General features: G+C 44.1%; 2 protein-coding genes across 3 annotated transcripts in view; one reads left to right on the top strand and one right to left on the bottom strand.

Annotated features, from left to right (window-relative positions):
• On the top strand, positions 1–5,443 carry LOC139376791 (histone-lysine N-methyltransferase PRDM9-like). Of its 2 annotated transcripts, XM_071119719.1 has the most exons (7): positions 1–199; positions 505–600; positions 722–820; positions 1,017–1,288; positions 1,727–1,794; positions 1,875–2,065; positions 2,261–5,443. In XM_071119719.1, the coding sequence occupies exons 2-7, from the start codon at positions 507–509 to the stop codon at positions 4,387–4,389; spliced, it is 2,853 nt and encodes a 950-aa protein (XP_070975820.1). In that variant the 5' UTR covers positions 1–199; positions 505–506; the 3' UTR covers positions 4,390–5,443. The 2 variants fall into 2 exon arrangements, with proteins under 2 accessions (XP_070975820.1, XP_070975819.1); XM_071119718.1 differs by lacking the exon at positions 1–199 and having other exon boundaries at positions 360–600.
• LOC139376792 (neurabin-2-like) overlaps positions 5,425–23,661 on the bottom strand; it is a 25,857-nt gene continuing 7,620 nt past the window's right edge. Inside the window, exons 3-11 of the mRNA XM_071119720.1 lie at positions 12,931–13,063; positions 12,481–12,601; positions 11,993–12,097; positions 9,196–9,328; positions 7,863–8,015; positions 7,705–7,758; positions 7,045–7,274; positions 6,694–6,787; positions 5,425–6,438 (exon numbers count right to left, since the gene is read on the bottom strand). Coding sequence (XP_070975821.1) covers positions 6,388–6,438; positions 6,694–6,787; positions 7,045–7,274; positions 7,705–7,758; positions 7,863–8,015; positions 9,196–9,328; positions 11,993–12,097; positions 12,481–12,601; positions 12,931–13,063 — 1,074 coding nt within the window. The 3' untranslated portion in view covers positions 5,425–6,387. The remainder of the gene's footprint in view (positions 6,439–6,693; positions 6,788–7,044; positions 7,275–7,704; positions 7,759–7,862; positions 8,016–9,195; positions 9,329–11,992; positions 12,098–12,480; positions 12,602–12,930; positions 13,064–23,661) is intronic.

Genomic DNA, 23,661 nt, shown 5'->3' on the forward strand with positions numbered 1-23,661 from the left:
GTCATGTAAAGGGAATTGCGATACAAGCTACCCATGAATGGTTGCGGTCCGCCATCAAAACAACTTGAAGAAGGAGAAGCTACTCATGAATTTTCTCCTCAAAAGTCAAATCCGTTTTCCAAAATTGACATACACTAGTATCTAAATGATAACGAAGATTATTAGTAATTACAGGTTTCAAGAAGATCAGGTTGTCCAGGTGTGTCAATATTATTTTGAACATTAGCTAGCTATCTTGCAAGATAATGCTAATTCCACATTGCTAGCTAGCATTTTTGTATGTAGCTTGCTAGCCAACAACATTGTGCATTTTGACATTTAGATGTTGTATTTTCTTTAGTCGCTAATGCACTGTTAAATTAAGTCGTGAAATTGGCATAATATCAGGACAAATGGCTTTTGCCATAGTTTATCACACAGGGTGAAGGTTTTGTCCTGATACATGGCTGTTGTGCTTGCTAACACTGTCATTGCTACCCTACTAACCGAATATGGAGTCTACAGTGATGTCTGAAGAAGTGATCGTCGTGGAGTGGGGAGATCCTGGTGTGTCAGAGGAGGGATGCCAAGTCCAAATCATTACAGACAACCCCTCTGCAGGTGTGGTACTCAGGCTGCAGTAGCCAAATTCAATCAGTTTCAGATAGTGATTGTCATGTACTTCTGTGTCAGGAACATTTCTCATATACTCCCTTTTCTCACTGGATCTGTGTTGTCACAGTGTTCTCTGACAGCCTGGTCCAGAATATATTGGTGAACACTGTGGTACAAGGCCAAGAGGAGGGTCATCAACTACTAGATGACAACGGTCATGACCTCTGTGAGTGAGAACGAATTCTGTGTACTCTGACTATCTTGAATTCCAAGGCCATCATTGATCTTTGCATGCATCTTTCAAATCATAGTTGCTTAGATCTACAGTTGGTAAGTGGAAGGCCATGTTATATCCAGTTTAGCTTACCACATGATTGTACCAGCTTACTTAGGCCTATCACTTTGTATTTCTATTTTTACAGATTGTGAGGAGTGTCATACCTCCAACAAAGACCAGTGTGATGTCCAAGGTGGTCTGTCCTTCATGCTGGACTCTCCCACTCCAATGGGTATACCCCAGAGGGCCCTCCTCACCCTACCCCATGGGCTGGTGGTAGGCAGGTCCAGTATCCCAGGGGCAGGCCTGGGGGTCCTAAACCAAGGGCCAGCTGTGGCCCCAGGAATGCACTTTGGCCCCTGTGAGGGGGAGGTGACTACCAGGGAAAGAGCAGTAGCAAGTGACTATTCCTGGGAGGTGAGTGAGTACTGATATACTGGGCAATTGTGATATGTAGGGATATTCAGATGGCTGATTTAGGACCTTTTTACTGACTAGTGTGTTTGTTTCCTATGATGTGTTTTATCTGTTTTGCTTTCTGTAGTGATATGTGTATATTTTTCTATTTGCAGGGCTCATCTATAAAAGAGACCTTGGTCTCAGCTTGACTCCCTGTCAAAATAAAGGTTAAATAATGTACAAAATACTGTACAATAGTTTGGGTTTCGGTTACGGCACCCTATTCCCTACTTGACCACAACCCTAGGACCCTGGGTGATATTTGGGTGCACCTATAGTGCTATTCCATGGAAATCTTAAGCATTGTCTCTATACTCTATTTATGACTGTTGTGCCGAGTCAGCTGAGATTATTTGTCATGTTTTTCTATAAAAAGCATAGCTTCTTTTTTTTCAGGTCTGGAACAGTAAGAGTGAATCTGAGTACATCGATGCTGCACGAGACACTCATTCCAACTGGATGAGGTAACTTGTAGGACGTACCCTCACTTATTCTAGAGTCTGTCTGTCTGTCTAAGTCACATTACGCTCTCTCTCTGTCTCAGGTATGTTAACTGTGCTCGTAATGAAGAGGAGGGTAATCTCATAGCACTCCAGTACAGGGGGATTGTTTTCTTCCACTGCTACCGCTCCATCCCCCCAGGAGATGAGTTCCTGTTTTGGCCTGGGGGCAGATTCATCGAAAGGTTTAGGGACCCCTCTGACCAAATCTGGCTCCGAAAGTGCACCCCTTCAGGTACTTATCGTTCCCAGTCTCCTTTTACGACCTTGCTCAGGCACTGGGCGTCTAGAAGGCTTATGTGAGGGTGTATAAGGAATAATAATAGGGAATATTACATTTCTGAAACTCAAAAAGGTTGAAAGAATGCCAGTCACTTTAGTAATGTTTAGTAAGACCTAACTTTTGCGTCTTCTCTTCTCTCTGTTTCAGAGTTTAGAACAGATTTGTCGTCTCAGGTTTTCCTCTGCTGTCAGTGCCAGCTTACTTTCACCACCAAGTCCTACCTTCAAAAACATACAGAGAAATCACACTCTATGGACCTATCACCTGCGTCTGAACTGAGTGAGCTTGACAATCACCTTTCTAACGGCAATGTAAAGCCAGACCCTATGTCGTCGTCCTCTGTAGGGGAGTTGGCCTACCGGTGCCCTCAGTGTCCTAAGAGCTTTAAGCAGAAGGGCCACGTCCAGAGACACATGCGAAATGTCCACTCCAAGGTGAAACCGTACTGCTGCATCCATTGTAGGAGGTGTTTCGCTCAGCTGTCTTGTCTGGCCAGGCACCAGATACGAGTTCATGGAAAGAAGAAGAAGCAGGGAATAGAAGAGTTTATGTCTGAAGAGGTCAGAGGGAAGAGTCAGCCATCCCCTGACAGGACCCAGGAAACAGAGTCCTCCACCTCCGATGCTCCTCCTACAGGGACCTCTGTCTTATTCCCGTGTCCTCACTGCCCATTCTCTTCTACTGTGGAGAGCAGCCTTTGTCAGCACATGAAGAGCCATGACCAAAGGGAAAAGGTCATCAAAATGCAGGCTTTTGAAGAGGTCAGAGGGGAGAGCACCCATAAACCTGAATCCCCAGAACTCCCCTCTGATGCTATACATACAGAGCCCCAGACAGATGAGCCGGCACAAAGAGGTGAGGAGGCCAACAGCTGCTCTCAGTGTGGGAAGCGCTTTAAACAGAAAGGCCACTTTCAAAGACACATGCGAGCTGTCCACTCCAACGTCAGACCCTACTGCTGCCCCCAGTGCAGGAAGTGTTTTGCTCAGGGGTATGACCTGGCGAGGCACCAGCTACGAGTTCACGGAACGAAGAAGAAGCGTCGAGTAGTAGAGGTCAGAGGGGAGAATCTGCCCCGGCCGCCCTCTGACAGCGCCTGGGAACCGGAGCCCCCCTCCACCAATGATTCACCTACAGAGACCCAAACTGGAAGAGCTCCCTCTCAGAGACTAAGGAACCTCAGAGTAAAGTCCACCAGGACCTCTAAAGCCAAAACTAAGACAAACGCACCAAAACAAAGACAAATCAGTACCAAGAAGAGATCGCATTCAGATCCTGATTCAGATGCTCTGGACATGGAGGAGATGGAGGGAGAGGCTGTTGGAGAGGAGGCCCAGTACAGCTGCACTGAGTGTCAGGGAACCTACGACAACCCAGAGTCTCTCAGATCCCATCAGTGCATCCAGGTCGTGGTGGGGCCGCCGCCGTATTCTTGCTCTACATGTGGGGTTACCTTCAAACGGTACACCACCCTGAAGAAGCACAAGCTCAACAAGCACCCGAAGGAAAATCTGCGTTATTGCTGCACCCGCTGTGGAAGGTTCTTCAGTCAGGCTGCCGGTCTACAGCGCCACCTGGAGGCAGAAGTATGTAAGGACATCCAGCTGAGCTCTGAAGCTGTCCCCTGCTCCTACTGCCAATTCTCCTTCACCGAGGAGAGGTACCTCAGGAAGCACGTTAAGAGACACCACCCTGAGGAGTATGTCTCTCAAGCCTCAGGCCTGGGCTCAGGCCTCATTCCGCCAGAGCAGAAGGCCGTGGAGGGGGGAGAGGTCCACCTCTGCTTTCAGTGTGGGAAGAGCTACAAGTATGTTAAATGCTTCAAATCTCACAGGTGTTTCCAGTCAGTCACAGCCAAACGGTACTTGTGCAATGACTGTGGGAAAGGTTTCTCTTGTTTCTACAGCCTTAAGCAGCATCAGCGGATTCACACGGGAGAGAAGCCATACCGCTGTTCTTATTGTGAGAAGTGTTTTAGCCACTCTGGACAGCTGAATGTGCACGTGAGGATACACACAGGGGAGAAGCCTTTCCTGTGTACAGAGTGTGGAGAGACTTTCCGTCAGTCTGGGGATCTGAAGCGCCATGAGAGAAAACACACTGGGGTGAAACCATGTACCTGTCCTGAATGTGGGAAAAGCTTCAGTCGACCTCAGAGTCTGAAAGCTCACCAGCTGCTGCACAACGGAGAGAAACTGTACAAGTGTGATCAGTGTGTCAAACGGTTTTCACGAAATTATCACCTGACGAGACACCATGAAAAGATGCACTCATAATTTGGGCTGCACCACCCACACACTTTACTACTTGGTTAAGTTGATATTTCTGTAGCAGAGCAACATTCACAGATCAGAATACCATTCTATTTACAACACAAGCATGTGATTTGTGTTTTATTATTGCTTGACCTCACTAACGCTCGTGTTTGAATGGAAGCAAGCCCCTGCAGCAATGTTCCAACATCTAGTGGAAAGCCTTCCCAGAAGAGTGGAGGCTGTTGTAGTAGCAAAGGGGGACCAACTCCATATTCATGCGCATGATTTTGGAATGAGATGTTTGACGAGCAGGTGTCCATACTTTTGGTTATGTAATGTATCTTTGTACCTGGAGGACAATTCAGTTTGTAAACTGAAGATGAGGGAAATAGAAAATGAATTTAAAAAAAGACTGACTTCATTATCACGGTTCACCATTTATTCCACAAAACAATGCAAAGCATGTGCCCTGTACAAGCCTAAAATCTTATGAAAATACATAACATGCTCATGAGATATTTCTTCATTTCATAAAATTATCCAACACTGTCTTTGAAATCACCCAGGTCTTGCCTCCAAAATTCAACAAATATCCATTCTAGACAGTTTCTTTCTTTCCATTGCTTATCTTACCAGCTTTAATCCAATACCTCACATATGGCGTTTACCATATAAACAATCAAATATTTCAGTAATCTTAACTATACAAACACACTGGTATGGGAGTTGACATAAATAGGCTTTTTTACAGTAAGTTTCCCTCCAAACTGTGAAGCAGGTGAATACTACCTGGCAGTGATTCCATGTGCTACAGTCAGGGGAATGGGGAGTGCACAATAGCTGCTGGTGATGTTTCATCACCTTCGAAGTCCATGGTTGTGTTCATTAGGGTACACAACGGACAAGTCCAGATAGGACTAGTCCCTCCCTGTTTCAGTCCATTTTATTCTGTTTGGTTTCTAATGAACATGCACCAGTTGTGTTTCCCAACACTTTCCATCACCAGTTCTTGTGTCTCCCATTCAGTCAGTGTTGAACACATCCACAATAAAATTTAAAAACATCAGATTTCAAATCTTGTCCATGTCCCTTTGTAGCACAGCAGATTTGGAAACGTTCTCTTCTGGTCCTTTTTACAATGAGTTATTTAATGTAAGTTCAGTTACTTAAGGGGTTGTTACTGAGGGTTTACTATGCTCTTACTGAATCGCATCAGTAGCCATTACTGGGTAGCGGAGTTGACTGGCTAACAATACACATGCTCTACGGTTGTTAACTCAGAGGTAGGCAGCAGTCGACTGAAGTTGAGTGACAAGCCCCTGCAAAGTTTGGATTGCTGATCTAATTGTAGAAGGAGATGGATAACCTACGGTATTTTCTTATGTTCCAGTGAAGCACCAACACAATCATTCTACATCTTCTTCAGTGTCAACATTTTACAATTACACGTCTTCCTCAGTCACATAAGTTATCATATGCACCAACTCTTGACTCCATTAGTGCATACATGTTAAATGTTTCACATGTATTAATAAAATAATATATACAAACCACACAGTATTACAGCTGTAAAATGACAACCCCAGAAAATAAAACATCACAAAACAAAGAAAGGGAATTTGTTTTTGCACATGAAATCAAAAGCCTGGTTTTCTAATTCACCCAAACACTATTTTCTATCGAATGGCCAAATACGGAACAACGGTTAGAGCTCCACAGAAGTTCTTGCCAGTATTTTTTTAAATGTTAAGAAAATGGTTGATTAAACTATCAGACAAACCAGTAGCCGTTGGCAATATTATCAGATGGGAAATATTCACAAAACAAACCACAAAAACAGGATTGAAAGGGTTGTTAGATAAAGAGATTATATGCAGCAATACAAAGCCTGAGGGTACACGTATGCAACCGCAAACCAATACTAAAGTTTGAGGCAAGAAATACCCTGGGTCCACTGCAAATACACTAACATCCTGGTATTCACTTCATGTTCTTGAAGAGACATAGGAAACCAGGCTTTTATAAAGGTTCAGATTTCAGCTCTTCAACTCTGCATTCCAGATCTGCTACCTGCAACCAAAGTAACACAGAAGGTTACAGTTATGTATTATGATAGACTACTAGAAACTTTACCAATGCTCTGCCTCACCAATGGTCTCCCCAATGGCTGCACACAATGAAATATATATCATTTAACAGACACTTATCTAAAGCAACTGACAGTCATGCATGCATACATTTTTCGTATCGGTGGCCCCAGCAGGAATCGAACACACAAACCTTGGTGTTGGAGCCACACATACAGCCATCAGTCTCCACTATTACCTGTTCATGGAGCTGTCCTGACTCCTCCTTCAGTGATGCCTCGGCCCCGTCCTGTACACAGCGCTGAGTCTCCTTCTTCAGGTACTCAATCTCCCTACAGATGAGACGTCACAGAGAGACACTAATTACACTCAGTGTTTCCCCTATATTAATTTAGCAGCGGTGGCCCAAATTGTTGCCACTGCAAAAATATTTTTCTGCAGAGACGCGCTTTTAAATGGATAGTCAATGGCTCCATGACTGGAAGTCTATGGGAACAGCTAGCATGTCATTGCGCTAACGCTAGTAGCAATGCAACCTCTGTGTGTGTCTGTGTGTGTGTGTGTGTGTGTGTGTATGGCCCGGCCTTACTTCTGCTGGTACTCCTTGATGAGGCGCTTGGCCTTGCTGTACTTGCGCTCCAGAGCCTGGTACTGGGCCTGTGTCTCCTTCAGGTGCTCGTCCACAGCCTGACACAGACTCTGGGCCTCCATCCAGTAGCCCTCCAGCTTCTCCATGCGCTCCTTGTTCTCCTGCAGGGTCTGCTCCAGCTGGTTCTTGTCCATACGCCAGCGCTGCTTGTCCTGCTCTGCATGGTTCAGCTGGGAGTGTGGAGAAGTACACACACAGATGCGCGTAAGTACACACACACACATGTAGACAAACGGACTGGCCGTAAATGCTACTGAATATTAATTAAGTAGTAGATGTCCTGTACAATTAAACATTGGGACATCACATTTAATAACAATCACGATATATCCCAATGTTTAAATATATATATATATATATATATATATATATTTATTTAACCTGGATTTAACTGGGCAAGTCCGTTAAGAACAAATTCTTATTTACAATGACAGCCTACCAAAAGGCCCCCTGCGGGGACGGGGGCTAGAATTAAAAATAGTCAAATAAAAATATAGGACAAAACACACATCACGAAAAAGGGACACACCACAACACGACATAAAGAGTGACCTAAGACAACAACATAGCATAGCAGCAACATAATACAACTTAACCTACCTTTCTTTTCAGCTGTTGGATCTCTGCCTGTGTTACAGCATGCTTTATTTGAAGCTGAGGAGAGAGTTAAGGAAGTTGTTGCAAAATCTGTCCAAAAGGTAGTGCAGTATATAAGGAACAGGGCAACGCCGCCCTTTATCTTTAATGCTTCCCCTCACCTCCCGGTACTTATGGGCCAGCTTCTCAGGGTCCGTCTCCAGGGGAGAGATGTCCTCGTTCTCAGCCAGGTCAAACACCTCGATGGCAGACGGCTCCGTGGGGCTGACCTCCTCCTCCTCATCCTCCTCCTCATCAGTACCATATTCACCATCCTGGGGAAAGAGAGGACCGGTGAGCCCGAAAGTAACTATTTGGTTTGGGGTTTCTCCAGCTCTTAATTGACAGGGCCATAGTGTCTGCATATTTGAATAGGTTTGAATAGATTCAATATGCTTCCATCAATCCCATTTCACAGTATTTTTATAAATGCCTGTGCCTGCTGCTACTATAACAGCATCATGGTTATAAGAATTTATTCTTAACTGACTTGCCTAGTTAAATAAAGGTAAAATAAAATAATAAATGGTTGGTTGGTACTGAGACTGGCCACTAGATGGTGTATAACACAATTGAAGAGCATCCCTAGATTGGGGGAGGGAACACAGAACAAACCCTCAACCATTATGCCATCATTCTGCATGTCAACGTAATAAGATGGAGAACATAAGAATGTCCTGCATCCTCATAGGATTTTGATTGGACAGAGGTTAGAGAAAAAAAAAATCATCCTTTTGGGTTGTAAGTACTCTAAAATCTCTAACCTAACAACCCAGAGATGAAGGGGCCAAAACATCAGAAACACTGATTCATTTTGAAAAAGAAGTCCTATGGAGACAGAATTTAATTTATCCTATTTGGCCTATGCTCTCTAAACTGACCTGTTGTTATGCATCACAAATGGCACCCTATTGCCTATTTAGTGCACTACTTTTGACCAGAGCCCATAGGAAGAATAGGGTGTCCTTTGGGAAGCACTCGTGTGTTTATACTGTCTGGAGGCTATACTGGACAGTAACAGCATAGCTAAGGACACACGCCCATTCAGCTCACTCGATACAGCCACCGGCTTTGGGTCAATTCTGACAAAGATGTGATTGGCACACATACAGTATCTTAATCCTAAAGGGTAAAAGAGAACACACAGAGGGAAAAAATGTATCTAAAAATGCGTATTATTATTATTTTTTAAATAAATTAGTGACCAGGTGTCAGTTTCTATCTAAACTAGCCGTGTTCAGGGTCGTGTTCTTTAAGCCACAGAGTAGCAAAATATTTCACAACATAAAGAAAACATCTGTATTCTTATTGGACACGTTCTGGTAGTAACTCCCCTGTTTGTCTGTCCATCTGTACTGTACTTCTTGGTTGTCCATGTACTGGCTGTAGACGAATTGTATACCTACCTTCTGGTCATCTATGTACTGGTTGGTTACAGACTGGTTGTAGACCTACCTCTTGGTCATCCATGTACTGGCTGTAGCGTTGTTCCATCATCTCTCTCTGCCAGCGCTCCTGTTCCAGGGTCTGTTGGATCAGCTGGGCCACCTCACTCTGCTCGCCTGGCTTCTCCCGACCAATCAGAAACCTGCATACAATTACAGATTTTGAAAATGGCTTTCTATGTGGACTGCAATAAGAGGAACCTCTATGATATGGTCCCTTAGCAAGAGGTTAAATAATCTGAATTATATAACCTCTCAACCTTGACCCAATATGCTCCAGTGTAATACTCTCCTCAGCTATGTAAGAGGAATCGGAGTAGTGCAGTTCAGAATGAGTACCCATAGTCAGTCAGTTATCAAGACCACCACAACAGCCTTAGAATCCCCCCCGTAAACTATCAGGTAATTAAATGCTAAACACAGTTCCCATCCTCATTCACCCATCCATTCCCATGGCTGACATTTTTATGAATAGGCCCAACTGACCGCCTGCCTGCCTCAACCCTTCCTTCCCCGTCTACTGATCTATAATGCATGAGCCCTCTCTAAAGTCACACAACACTAACAATTACACACACACACACACACACACACACAGCTCTACTGATCACTAGTTCCAGAATTATGAATGAATGAGCCTGTATACGACGACAAAGCAGTGCTGGGGATTGAGGAACAGGCAGGCGACTCTGGTGCCCCATTCAGTCAGCCACAAATAGACCCCTCTGGCATTTCAGAATGATAATTGTGTTGATGCCTGCTGTGAGCATGATGGTGATGTTTTTTTTATGCTCTTCCGTGGTTCAAACGTGAGTTTCAGCTTTGTCTGTGGTTCTGTTGCTGTATCTCGAAGGGAAGTTTTCGCTCTTCATCATGGCCCCATTTGACCTCTGATGACTGACTACTCTGCATGCCCTGGTCTACAGAGTATGTATGTGGGAGGATGTGGTCATTTAGACAGTCTTCTCTAGAGTCTAAAGACACTGCAAAACTAAGAAGAAAATGTGTACAGAAAACCTTAACGGAGTCTCGCGTCACGCAGTACTACAAAGAAAATAGAGTAGGGATTAGACTTGATGAAGTCATTTAACCTGTCTGTATTCAAGTGTTTGAGAGAGACGTCCATCAAGGCAACTCTATTCTCTCTCAGTAGCTAATTGTTCTCAAAGCAGTAGTAAACTCAGCAAAAAAATAAAAAATGTCCTCTCACTGTCAACTGCGTTTATTCTCAGCAAACTTAATGTGTGTAAATATTTGTATGACCATAACAAGATTCAACAACTGAGACATAAACTGAACAAGTTCCACAGACATGTGACTAACAGAAATGGAATAATGTATCCCTGAACAAAGGGGAGGGGTCAAAATCAAAAGTCAGTATCTGGTGTGGCCACCAGCTGCATTAAGTATTGCAGTGCATCTTCTCCTCATGGACTGCACCAGATTTGCCAGTTCTTGCTGTGAGATGTTACCCCACTCTTCCACCAAGGCACCTGAAAGTTTCCAGACATTTCTGGGGGGAATGGCCCTAGCCCTCACCCTCTGATCCAACAGGTCCCAGACGTGCTCAATGGGATTGAGATCCGGGCTCTTCGCTGGCCATGGCAGAACACTGACATTCCTGTCTTGCAGGAAGTCATGCACAGAACGAGCAGTATGGCTGGTTGCATTGTCATGCTGGAGGGTCATGTCAGGATGAGCCTGCAGGAAGGGTACCACATGAGGGAGGAGGATGTCTTCCCTGTAACGCACAGCGTTGAGATTGCCTGCAATGACAACAAGATCAGTCCGATGATGCTGTGACACACTGCCCCAGACCATGACGGACCCTCCACCTCGAGGCCTTGGTGTAACGCTCATTCCTTCGCCGATAAACGCGAATCCGACCATTACCCCTGGTGAGACAAAACCGCGGCTCGTCAGTGAAGAGCACTTTTTGCCAGTCCTGTCTGGTCCAGTGACGGTGGGTTTGTGCCCATAGGTGACGTTGTTGCTGGTGATGTCTGGTGAGGACCTGCCTTACAACATGCCTACAAGCCTTCAGTCCAGCCTCTCAGCCTATTGTGGACAGTCTGAGCACTGATGGAGGGATTGTGCGTTTCTGGTTTAACTCAGGCAGTTGTTGTTGCCATCCTGTACCTGTCCCGCAGGTGTGATGTTCGGATGTACCGATCCTGTGCAGGTGATGTTACATGTGGTCTGCCACTGCGAGGACAATCAGCTGTCCGTCCTGTCTCCCTGTAGCGCTGTCTTAGGCGTCTCACAGTATGGATGTTGCAATTTATGGCCTGCAGTCCTCATGCCTCCTTGCAGCATGCCTAAGGCACGTTCACGCAGATGAGCAGGGACCATGGGCATCTTTCTTTTGGTGTTTTTCAGAGTCAGTAGAAAGGCCTCTTTAGTGACCTAAGTTTTCATAACTGTGACCTTAATTACCTACCGTCTGTAAGCTGTTAGTGTCTTAACGTCCTTTCCACAGGTGGATGTTCATGAATTGTTTATGGTTCATTGAACAAGCATGGGAAACAATGAAGATCTGTGAAGTAATTTGAATTTTTACAAATTATCTTTGAAAGACAGGGTCCTGAAAAAAAGGTCCTGAAAAAAACGTGTATTTTTTTGCTGAGTTTAGTTGGTGAGGAAAAGAAACCTGCTAAAAATGAAAAAATGGTTAACTAGAAGCCTCTGTAACATCAGTGTTGCATCCCAAATAGCACCTTTATTCCTTATATTGTGCACAATTTTTCACCAGAGCTCTATAGACCCTAGTCAAAAGTAGCGCACTATTGCCAAAAACATATCCTCACTTGACAGTGCCTGTGGTGTTCCTGAGGACGGAGGCAGCGAAGGTCTGAGTGACCCCCACCAGACTGGTCCCATCCACCTCCACTATCAGGTCATTCACCTGGATCCTGGGTGGAGAAACACAAAGCAGCACAACAACATCAGCACCACAGTCTAATAATATGATTACTTTTTCATTCAACCATTCATACAGGTTTGTCTCGGAGATAGAAATCTGTTTTGCTAGCGAGACCTGCTCCCGCAAGGAACCGTAATGCGACCGAATTGACTCCCTTTATTATTCCAAACCTATTAATGGAAAAGCAATAACATTTCAAAATCCGCAAGCTAGACAGAGATGTGAATACTACTACTAGACATTCAAGTTTGGCTCATCTCACATGCTTGATTGCTTCTTAGATGTATTAAATCATGCAGAACCTGTTCAGGTAAGTCTGCCAGGAGTGTAGATGGAAAAGCTGTAGATGAAGGCCACCATTTTGTAACGTACCTGCCATCCCGGTGCGCTGCTCCTCCATCGGTGACCGTCTTGACAAAGATGCCCAGTTTCTCCAGGCCCATGTCTGCCCCCGCCCCCATCCCAATGATACTGATACCCAGCCCATCCCCATCTGAGGACAGTGAGACAGTGAGAAAACAATAAAATCATCGTAATCCATGATGAAAATGAAATGCTCTTTTGTTTCATAATAGCTTTTAAAATCAGAATATCCCTCTTGGGAGAAGGGATAACTGGAAGGCAGATGGAGGGATGATAGATGCGTTCTGATTGAGTGAGGGGATTGATCTCTGATTGTCTCAAGAGAATGGCGATTACAACTCCTCTTTACAGTACTGTGAAGGGGAGTTTTCTTAAGTGGGCAATCTGGAATGTTCTTTGTTGTTTTTCGAATCACAGGTTGCCACATTAAGGTTATGGGGTAACTGAGCTGAGGCGTACCTTTCTCCAGCTCGACGGGGAACAGATCGAGCCTCTCCACCCTCTTCTCCAGCTCGTACTCTGCAGACGCAGCCATGGGGTCCACGTCCTCATTCCGACGATCATAGTCCTCGTTGGGGTAGGTGGCAAACACCTGACAGATGAAGAGAACACAAAGTAGCTTATTACAAAACTGTTTAAACATACTTTTTACCTAGGCAGCGAAGGTCTGCGAAGGTCATGTGTAAAGCACTTTGTGACAGCTGCTGGTGTAAACCGGGCTTTATAAAATATATTTTTGTTGTTGCTGATAGATTTACTGATTGAGCAGTAGTTGCAGGTTTATCATTGAGTATGAGGATGTTTCTATCCGTGTTAGAAGAGGGCCTTAGTTCCATTATGTTCTGATAGGGTGGATGGAGGTGGGACACAGTGAAAAGGGTGACCACATAGTGTTTAGTGCAATATACTGTCACGTCATTCACCTAATAAAAATGGACACAAACCATTTCCATCACCAAATTTGCCTCAGTTAAAGCTGGTTTCAACTACCAAAATGCTATTATATTCAGGTAACAGACTTCAAATCAACCCCGGTATAAAACCCAGGCACCTCTCATAAAATTTATAGTGACCCATTTCAGAGCAGAGCTTCCACTTTAGCCCAGCTCCAACAGCATTATTGCATCCCAAATGGTACCATATTCCCTACATAGTGCACTACTTTTGACCAGAGCCCTATTGGTAGTGCACTATATAGGGAGATATTTGGGAATTAGCCCATGACAGTATACATAAGCACCTTCAGCATTCTAATGCAGTCCTGGCCACTGCAGCTGCCACACACACACACACACACACACACACACACACACTCTTTCTCGACCACTCTTCTCTCTGGTCTTCCAGGGAGGCTCAGGTCACATGTGCACCTCACATAACCACTCTCCTACTAAAGCTACACAGGACCTGCTCGGTGCTTTACCCTCTCTTCTCTTTCCATCTCACTGTTCACCCTCCCATTCGTATCCCTCATTCCTCTCCTCTTGTTCTCTCCATCCCTCCTCTCTCCATCCCCAATAACCTATTCTCTTCTCTCACTCTCCTCATTCATCTGGCTTTTTTTTATTTTTTATATCTCCCTCTTTTGCTTCTTCTCCAAACTCCCCAATATAACCTCATCTTTTAATCGTTTCCCTCCAATGAATAACCCTCCTCCTCTCTGTTACAACGGTCTTCATGTTTGCTACCTTTCGTCATCTGTTTGTGCCCGTCTCACAGTAGTCAGTACACACACACACACCTCTTTGCTTGTACAGTGTCATCTAAATCACATGGTCTCTGTCTCCGTAGCAACCACAGTGAAGTGCTTGTCAGATTTGACATTGCTCTTATGATTCAACCAACCTCCCCTGAGAGAACTAAATGGACTATTATCTGTTTTCATACATCATTGAATACTAGGAAGGTTGAGGTGAGGCACATTTCTTTGGCTGGGCTAAACTGTATCTAGGTCTGTGCAGTTGGATCAAAGGTTTTCAAATAGAACACCCGGAAGAGGTCTTGCATCAAAGCAGCCGTTGTACCGTACATACAGTGCCTTGCGAAAGTATTCGGCCCCCTTGAACTTTGCGACTTTTTGTCACATTTCAGGCTTCAAACATAAAGATATAAAACTGTATTTTTTTGTGAAGAATCAACAACAAGTGGGACACAATCATGAAGTGGAGCGACATTTATTGGATATTTCAAACTTTTTTAACAAATCAAAAACTGAAAAATTGGGCATGCAAAATTATTCAGCCCCTTTACTTTCAGTGCAGCAAACTCTCTCCAGAAGTTCAGTGAGGATCTCTGAATGATCCAATGTTGACCTAAATGACTAATGATGATAAATACAATCCACCTGTGTGTAATCAAGTCTCCGTATAAATGCACCTGCATTGTGATAGTCTCAGAGGTCCGTTAAAAGCGCAGAGAGCTTCATGAAGAACAAGGAACACACCAGGCAGGTCCGAGATACTGTTGTGAAGAAGGTTAAAGCCGGATTTGGATACAAAAAGATTTCCCAAGCTTTAAACATCCCAAGGAGCACTGTGCAAGCGATAATTTTGCAATGGAAGGAGTATCCGACCACTGCAAATCTACCAAGACCTGCCGTCCCTCTAAACTTTCAGCTCATACAAGGAGAAGACTGATCAGAGATGCAGCCAAGAGGCCCATGATCACTCTGGATGAACTGCAGAGATCTACAGCTGAGGTGGGAGACTCTGTCCATAGGACAACAATCAGTCGTATATTGCACAAATCTGGCCTTTATGGAAGAGTGGCAAGAAGAAAGACATTTCTTAAAGATATCCATAAAAAGTGTTGTTTAAAGTTTGCCACAAGCCACCTGGGAGACACACCAAACATGTGGAAGAAGGTGCTCTGGTCAGATGAAACCAAAATGGAACTTTTTGGTAACAATGCAAAACGTTATGTTTGGCGTAAAAGCAACACAGCTCATCAGCCTGAACACACCATCCCCACTGTCAAACATGGTGGTGGCAGCATCATGGTTTGGGCCTGCTTTTCTTCAGCAGGGACAGGGAAGATGGTTAAAATTGATGGGAAGATGGATGGAGCCAAATACAGGACCATTCTGGAAGAAAACCTGATGGAGTCTGCAAAAGACCTGAGACTGGGACAGAGATTTGTCTTCCAACAAGACAATGATCCAAAACATAAAGCAAAATCTACAATGGAATGGTTCAAAAATAAACATATCCAGGTGTTAGAATGGCCAAGTCAAAGTCCAGACCTGAATCCAATCAAGAATCTGTGGAAAGAACTGAAAACTGCTGTTCACAAATGCTCTCCATCCAACCTCACTGAGCTCGAGCTGTTTTGCAAGGAGGAATGGGAAAAAAAGTCAGTCTCTCGATGTGCAAAACTGATAGAGACATACCCCAAGCGACTTACAGCTGTAATCGCAGCAAAAGGTGGCGCTACAAAGTATTAACTTAAGGGGGCTGAATAATTTTGCACGCCCAATTTTTCAGTTTTTGATTTGTTAAAAAAGTTTGAAATATGCAATAAATGTCGTTCCACTTCATGATTGTGTCCCACTTGTTGTTGATTCTTCACAAAAAAATAGTTTTACATCTTTATGTTTGAAGCCTGAAATGTGGCAAAAGGTCGCAAAGTTCAAGGGGGCCGAATACTTTCGCAAGGCACTGTATACTGTTGACGACGCAGCCTATGACCACGTACATGCCAGCTCAGAGCTATACATTTAGGAACACACACACACACACACACACACACACACACGTTAATGACTACCTAAACCAGTAAACCTCTGACTGGTGTAGACCAATGGCGTGGGTTTGGCATATGGTCTAAATAGGTTGTGTGATTTAGGTTACCTTTGTATCTCGGCGGATTAGGATCATTTGGATTATAAGCAGACAGAAAATATGTTTAGCCTTCGTGTGAATGGATGTAGCCTGGCACTAACTAGCACAGGGGTATTCAAATCTTACCCTACGAGGTCTGGACTATTGCTGGTATTCTGTTCTACCTGGTAATTAAGTACAGCCCACCTGGTGTCCCAGGTCCCTGATTAGAGGGGAAGAATGACAGGAAGCAGTGGAACTGGCATGGAGGTCCAGATTTGAGTTAGATGGCATTAGCACATCAACAGTTAAAACAACTGAAAGTGGTCCCCCAAAGCTCTCTATCTGTGTGCATCCGAAATAACACCCTATTCCCTATATGGGCACAACGTTTGACCAAAGCCCTATTCTTGTATCTGTGCCTGTTTGTTCTGTGTCTGAAGCACCACCATAGTGCTAATAGAATTGCCCTTAACTTGATTTGTCCACTTTTCTGAATTTCATTGAAAAGTAGTTCACTACATAGGGAGTAGAGTGTAATTTGGGATTTGGCCACCGTCTCAAATGGCAGTTCGCTCCTCGAGTTTAATGGCCACAGCTGGTGGCCCTTCCTGACCCCAAGGCCTGGTGACCAGAGACCAACTACAGTTCAGGCAGTATAGAGTATTAACATGTGTCAAAGGAAACAAGTCCCCTACATCCAGATGTGTCTGTACTCTGTACCACCTGCTTGTGTTGGGCTGCATCATCTGCCTGCAGATTCAGCTCTGCACACTGACTGACAAGGCAAAGACACACTGACATGGCGCACACACACACTGACATGGCGCACACACACACACTGACATGGCGCACACACACACACTGACATGGCGCACACACACACACACTGACATGGCGCACACACACACACTGACATGGTGCACACACACACACTGATATGGCGCACACACACACACACACTGACATGGCGCACACACACACACTGATATGGCGCACACACACACACACACACTGACATGGCGCACACACACACACACTGACATGGCGCACACACACGCAGAAAGCTAACACTTTCTCCTTCCAAAGTCAAGAGATTTACTTCTTCCTTATATGGGAGTATCCCACTAAAGGCCAGACAGACACTGATCATCTTACATGATGCTCTCATATCCTCCCTCCCTCCCTTCTGTACTGTATGCACGCACACACACAGTCGATGAACACTGGCTGAGCTGGGCGGGGCAGATAAGGTGGCATTGTGGCAGTCAATGAGCGACATGAGCCTGCCTGCCAGCCTTTCCCCCTTTCAGGAGACAAACATGGGGATTAAGGTGGGGGGCTGGGCAGGGGAGGCTGGGGCAGGGGCAGGGCAGGGGGAGGCTGGGGCAGGATACATGCTGCTGCTCCAGTTGTGACAGATAATAGGTCACAGTGGCTAACAGATGGCCAGGAACACCCCTCCCTCCAACCCTCTCTGCCACCAATCGCCCTACAAAAGCTGTGTGTGCAGCCAGTAGCTAAACTAAGCTAACGCCTTCTGTTTGTGTCAGAACAGGGAAACCAAACAGGGAAACCGCTTGGAATGTATCACATATTAAAAAGCCCCAGCAACACACAAATGACTAGGTTGGTACTATGGGAGGTATATAGAGGCATGCCCTCATGCTGTTATATATTTTTTCAACAATTACCACAATGGCTCCTTGGCTGCACCCTAAATGGCACCCTAGTCCCTATGGCCCTGGTCAAATGTAGTGAAGGGGAAACAAAGCTTCCTGAAGCATTGAGCATTTCCTGCCAATTGTGTCGAAACTAGGTTAATAACTAGCGGATTTGATCAACACAGTGTACATTGCCTAAATTCAACATACCTGGTCTTCCAGGTCAGTTAAATCCAAAACACGAAGTGCCTGCGGCACTCCAGGCCCAGGGTTGCCTACCCCTGAACTAGAGAATAGGATGCCACTTGGTACACAGCCCTTGGCTGGGAGGGATGTGGTTGGGTAACATTGTGGTCAAGTGGTTACATCCTCCTGGTCCCGGGTTTCCCAACCTCTGTCCCCAGGACCCCTAAAGGGTGCACGTTTTCCTTTTTTGGGAAACACGGTCCTAGTAGAAAGCAGTTTACCCTGTTCCTCCTCTTGTTGCTTTCCCCAAAAACAAATCCAAATCTGGCTTAAACCCAATAGGCTGTGTGGATGTGGTGTTGACGGGTGAGTTTAGCTGGTTTCTCACAACAGAAATAGCATGTTCCTCTCCACACAGTCTCTCCACAAGTTCAGCTGCTAACCTATTAACATTACCACTGGGGAGTTTCACACTTTTTTTTATAACACTCTTAGTCGCTCTTCCTATTACATTTTCTTTTTTACAAGATGTTAGTTTTCACTGTATACTATTTGCTCTCCATGCATGGTAGAATCTCAATGGCTTTTCTTGATTCCTTTGCATCCTCTGTCCTGGCCTCCTCAAAACCCATTGGATGCGAAGGTCAGAGATCCCTCCCCTCTGACATTCTCACCCAATGGGTTTTGAGAAGGAGACGAGGAGAGTGGAAGTGAGGAATCAAGGCAACGCAATTGAGATTCTCCCCATGTCCCATTGAAATGGCACTTTAGTCAGAGCTTTCTTCAACTACCAAAGTAGAATTATGGGATGGAAAGTGATGAGATTGGCTGTCTTATGTGTCCTATTAACATCTTCATTCATAGACTGCCTGTTCTGAACTATCTGCTACTTGCAGTCTCAGAGCATTTCATTTCAATGTACCGGATATCTGTTGCAATTAACCCACTAGATGTGTGATAAATTGGTTTCTGAGAGCTGGCTTGTGGCTTAAATCACACCGCAGCAGCAACAAGCTCAGTACAGACTTAACGTCCCTCCGAGAACCACTCAGGTGGGCCTACATCCAACAAACACTCAATCTCCCACTAACTGTCCTGAAGACAATCAAACCTTAATCAAACTGCAGAAACAATCTTAGCAGGTATAACAGACTTAACATCTCTCCGAGAATTAAGCAGACGTACCTACAACAAACACCTAATCCCACTAAGTCTCCTGATGACAATTGAACCTTAATTAAACTGCATAAACAAGCTAAATATAAAGGAAGGGATAGCTCCAACAAACAATCAGTCAGTTCCAATGCGCCTGCCACCCGTTCCCCCTAATTCGTCAATGTATGCAGATCTGAATGGTCTGGAAAGGTATAAGCTTCCGCATATATAGTACCAGTGAAAAGTTTAGACACACCTACTCATTCCAGGGTTTTTCTTTATTTTTACAATTTTCTACATTGTTGAATAATAGTGAAGACATGAAAACTAATAATACATATGGAATCATGTAGTAACCAAAAAAAGATAAACAAATCTAAATATATTTGATATGAGATTCTTCAAAGTAGCCACCCTTTGCCTTGATGACAGCTTTGTACAAACTTGGCATTCTCTCAACCAGCTTCATGAGGTAGTCACCTGGAATGAATTTAAATTAACAGGTGTGTCTTGTTAAAAGTGAATTTCTTTCCCTCTTAATGCGTTCGAGCCAATCAGTTGTGTTGTGACAAGGTAGGGGTGGTATACAGAATATAGCCCTATTTGGTAAAATACCAAGTCCATATTATGGCAAGAACAGGTCAAATAAGCAAAGAGAAATTACAGTCCATCATTACTTTAAGACATGAAGGTCAGTCAATGTGGAAAATGTATAAAGTGCAGTAGTAAAAACCATCAGGCGCTACGATGAATCTAGCTCTCATGAGGACCGCCACAGGAAAGGAAGACAAGGAGTTACCTCTGCTGCAGAGGATAAGTTCATTAGAGTTAACTGCACCTCAGATTGCAGCCCAAATAAATGCTTCACAGAGTACAAGTAACGGATGCATCTCAACATCAACTGTGAATCAGGCCTTCATGGTTGAATTTCTGCAAAGAAACCACTACGAAAGGACACCATAAGAAGAAGAGACGTGCTTGGGCCAAGAAACACGAGCAATGGACATGAGACTGGTGGAAATCTCTCCTTTGGTCTGATGAGTCCAAATTTGATATTTTTGGTATCTTTGTGTCTTTGTGAGATGGAGAGTAGGTGAACAGATGATCTCTGCATGTGTGGTTCCCATCGTGATGCATGGAGGAGGAGGTGTGATGGTGCTTTGGTGGTGACACTGTCTGTGATGTATTTACAACTCAAAAAAGGCACACATAACCAGCATGGCTACCACAGAATTCTGCAGCAATACGCCATCCCATCTGGTTTGTGCTTAGTGAGACTATCATTTGTTTTTCAACAGAACAATGACCCAAACACCTCCAGGCTGTGTAAGGGCTATTTGACCAAGAAGGAGAGTGATGGAGCGCTGAATGATATATTAATCACTTGTGAATGATGCCCAGCTTGTGTGCAGTAAGGCAAGAAATGTCGCATGCCTCTTTTTGTTCAAATTTTTCCAATCATAGTCCCCCACCTCATGTAGCCTAGCCAGTAGGCCTATATGTTTTGATATGTTTGTATAGCAACTAAAATGGGCAAATAACTTCTTAATTAAGCACAGTAATCCGCTTTGCAACTGGTGTTGAGCCTGAACTGGCGTACAGTTTGGGGAAGATCATTTTCACCATAAAAATGCACCTTTATAATAAAAGCATTACATAAAAATTGTGTTTTCCCGCTAATTGATTGCATTTTGGAACATTCGCACTTCTAGCCTTATGCCGTGTGCGGATTATTGAGCTTATAATGTGAAGAAATAGCCTAATAGTTTATCAACATTTCAACCTAAACATTTCGATCGGTTGCATGAGCATCATTGCTTTTGAACGTTTTTTTGATGTGAGTAGTTGTATTAATTTGGGATCTATCGCATCCCACAACTGTCCCAGACTATGTTTGGAATATTTATGTCTCGTAGGCTAGGGCTTTTGCTGTTCATTGGGCCTACTCATCTTGTTGGCTGACGAAAAGTAAAGGTGGACAGTCCTTCTAAAATCTTCAATATGGACCTCGGAATTCGGAATTCGAAAAGGACGTGCGCAGTTGCACCCCCGATGTGTCTGTCTTCACTTGTAGCCTACTTCGGAGCGGAGATAGATGCCTGTGAGAAGAACTCAATCAAATTATGGGTATTGGCTAATAAGAATTGAGATATGAGAGAGACGTGAGTGAGAGGTGCTTCGGAATACGCAGCTGAAAGGCGGCAATTATAATTGTTATATTCAGCCCAAGGGCACAGCGTCCACTGGGCGCAAAAGGCATTATGGCCCCACTAGGGGGATGCTGCCGGGAAATTCGAGGCATTATCAAGAGCTTGTCAAATTGTGAATGAGAGATTGATGAAGTGTGTGCAGGCTGTGAAAGAAACAAAGCAGAGAGCATGCCTTTCATTCAACTTTTCTCAAATCATCATTAGCCGCATCATGCAGCCTTAGAATATATTAAAAATCAAAACATGTGTTTGTATCGCAACTAAAGTTACATGAATATCTCTAAATTAAGAATAGAGGAGAACCCATTTCTTTGTTAACTTCTCTGGGGTAGGGTGCAGTATTTTGACATCCAGATGAAAAGCGTGCCCAAAGTAAACTGCTCGTTACTCAGGCCCAGAATCTAGGATATGCATATAATTGGTAGATATTTATTATTTTTTTTTTTTATTATTTTTTTTAATTTTACCCCTTTTTCTCCCCAATTTCGTAGTATCCAATTGTTGTAGTAGCTACTATCTTGTCTCATCGCTACAACTCCCGTACGGGCTCGGGAGAGACGAAGGTCATGCGTCCTCCGATACACAACCAACCAAGCCGCTGCTTCTTTAACACAGCGCACATCCAACCCGGAAGCCAGCCGCACCAATGCGCCGGAGGAAACACCGTGCACCTGGCCACCTTGGCTAGCGTACACTGCGCCCAGCCCGCCACAGGAGTCGCTGGTGCGCGATGAGACAAGGACACCCCTACCGACCAAGCCCTCCCTAACCCGGGCGACGCTAGGCCAATTGTGCGTCGTCCCACGGACCTCCCGGTCGCGGCCGGTTACGACAGAGCCTGGGCGCGAACCCAGGACTCTGATGGCACGGTTGGCGCTGCAGTACAGCGCCCTTAACCACTGCGCCACCCGGGAGGCCCCTATAATTGGTAGATTTGGATAGAAAACACTAAAGTTTTTAAAACTGTTAAAATAATGTCTGTGAGTATAACAGAACTGATATGGCAGGTGTAACCTAATAAATTGATAATAAATAAATAATACATTTCAGCTTACCACTATTTTCAATGGCTAGTATTTTAATAATAAGGCCAAGTCCCCCGGATTGCAGTTCCTAGGGCTTCCAATAGATGTCAACAGTCTTTAAAAAAGAGTTTTAAGCTGGTTTTTGGAAAAATTACCCAGAAATTTTAGTTTTTCTAGGTGGCTCCCATTTTGGCTGTAGTGTTTCCAAGCGCGTGGAGGAAAACGCGTTCTTTCATATTTATCTCCGGTAATGAACATACTATTGTCTTAAATGTTATAGTTTATTTGCGTATTAGGATACCTAAGGTTAGATTATAAACATTGTTTGACTTGTTTGGAAAAGTTTATTAAAAGTTTATTAGTAATGTTTGGAATTAATTTTTTATGCATTTTGATGGAGGGAAATTGAGTGGATTATTGACTGAAGCGCTCCAGCTAATCTAAGTTTTTATGGATATAAAAGAAGGACATTATCGAACAAAAGGACCATTTGTGATGTAACTGGGACCATTTGGAGAGCCAACAGAAGAAGATCAAAGGTAATGCATTTTTTATATCGCTATTTCTGACTTGTGTCGCACCTGCCTGGTTGAAATATGATTTATGTTTTTGTATGCGGGGCGCTGTCCTCAGATAATCGTACGGTTTGCTTTCACCATAAAGCCTTTTTGAAATCTGACACAGCGGCTTGATTAACAAGAAGTTAAGCTTTATTTTGATGTATAACACATTTTCAAGAATGTTAAATATTTGAATTGAGTATTTTTGGATTTCGCGCTCTGCAATTTCACTGGATGTTGGTCAGGTGGGACGCTACCGTCCCACGTACCTTAGTTAACCTCTCAACACAGAAGAGCTGCATGTGCACACTCCCTCAGATTTAATTTGGAGAAAACATCCTTTCTATTTTATGTTCGATTGTATTCTTCATACTATAAATAATATAAAATAATGCCACGGAATTCTAAGCAAATCTTGTCTGCTAAATGAACTAGTGTAGCCCACAGCCATATGGCATAGCCAGATCAGGACCTAACATAAGGTCAACTCAGAGTATGCTATTCTGTTCTTCTGAAATATGACATTTTCTTCATATCATGTTTCTTTAGACTTTATTGTGATGGTGTAGGCT

This window comes from Oncorhynchus clarkii, chromosome 20 (assembly GCF_045791955.1).
Source record: "Oncorhynchus clarkii lewisi isolate Uvic-CL-2024 chromosome 20, UVic_Ocla_1.0, whole genome shotgun sequence".
Taxonomy (NCBI): Eukaryota; Metazoa; Chordata; class Actinopteri; order Salmoniformes; family Salmonidae; genus Oncorhynchus; species Oncorhynchus clarkii.

What these genes read in the sequence shown, in the direction of transcription:
- LOC139376791 (XM_071119718.1), top strand. Translation starts at nt 492, where the DNA reads ATGGAGTCTACAGTGATGTCTGAAGAAGTGATCGTCGTGGAGTGGGGA. An exon ending in TACAGACAACCCCTCTGCAG is followed by an intron (nt 601 to 721) that starts GTGTGGTACTCA and finishes GTGTTGTCACAG; the next exon opens with TGTTCTCTGACAGCCTGGTC. An exon ending in CAAGTGACTATTCCTGGGAG is followed by an intron (nt 1,289 to 1,726) that starts GTGAGTGAGTAC and finishes CTTTTTTTTCAG; the next exon opens with GTCTGGAACAGTAAGAGTGA.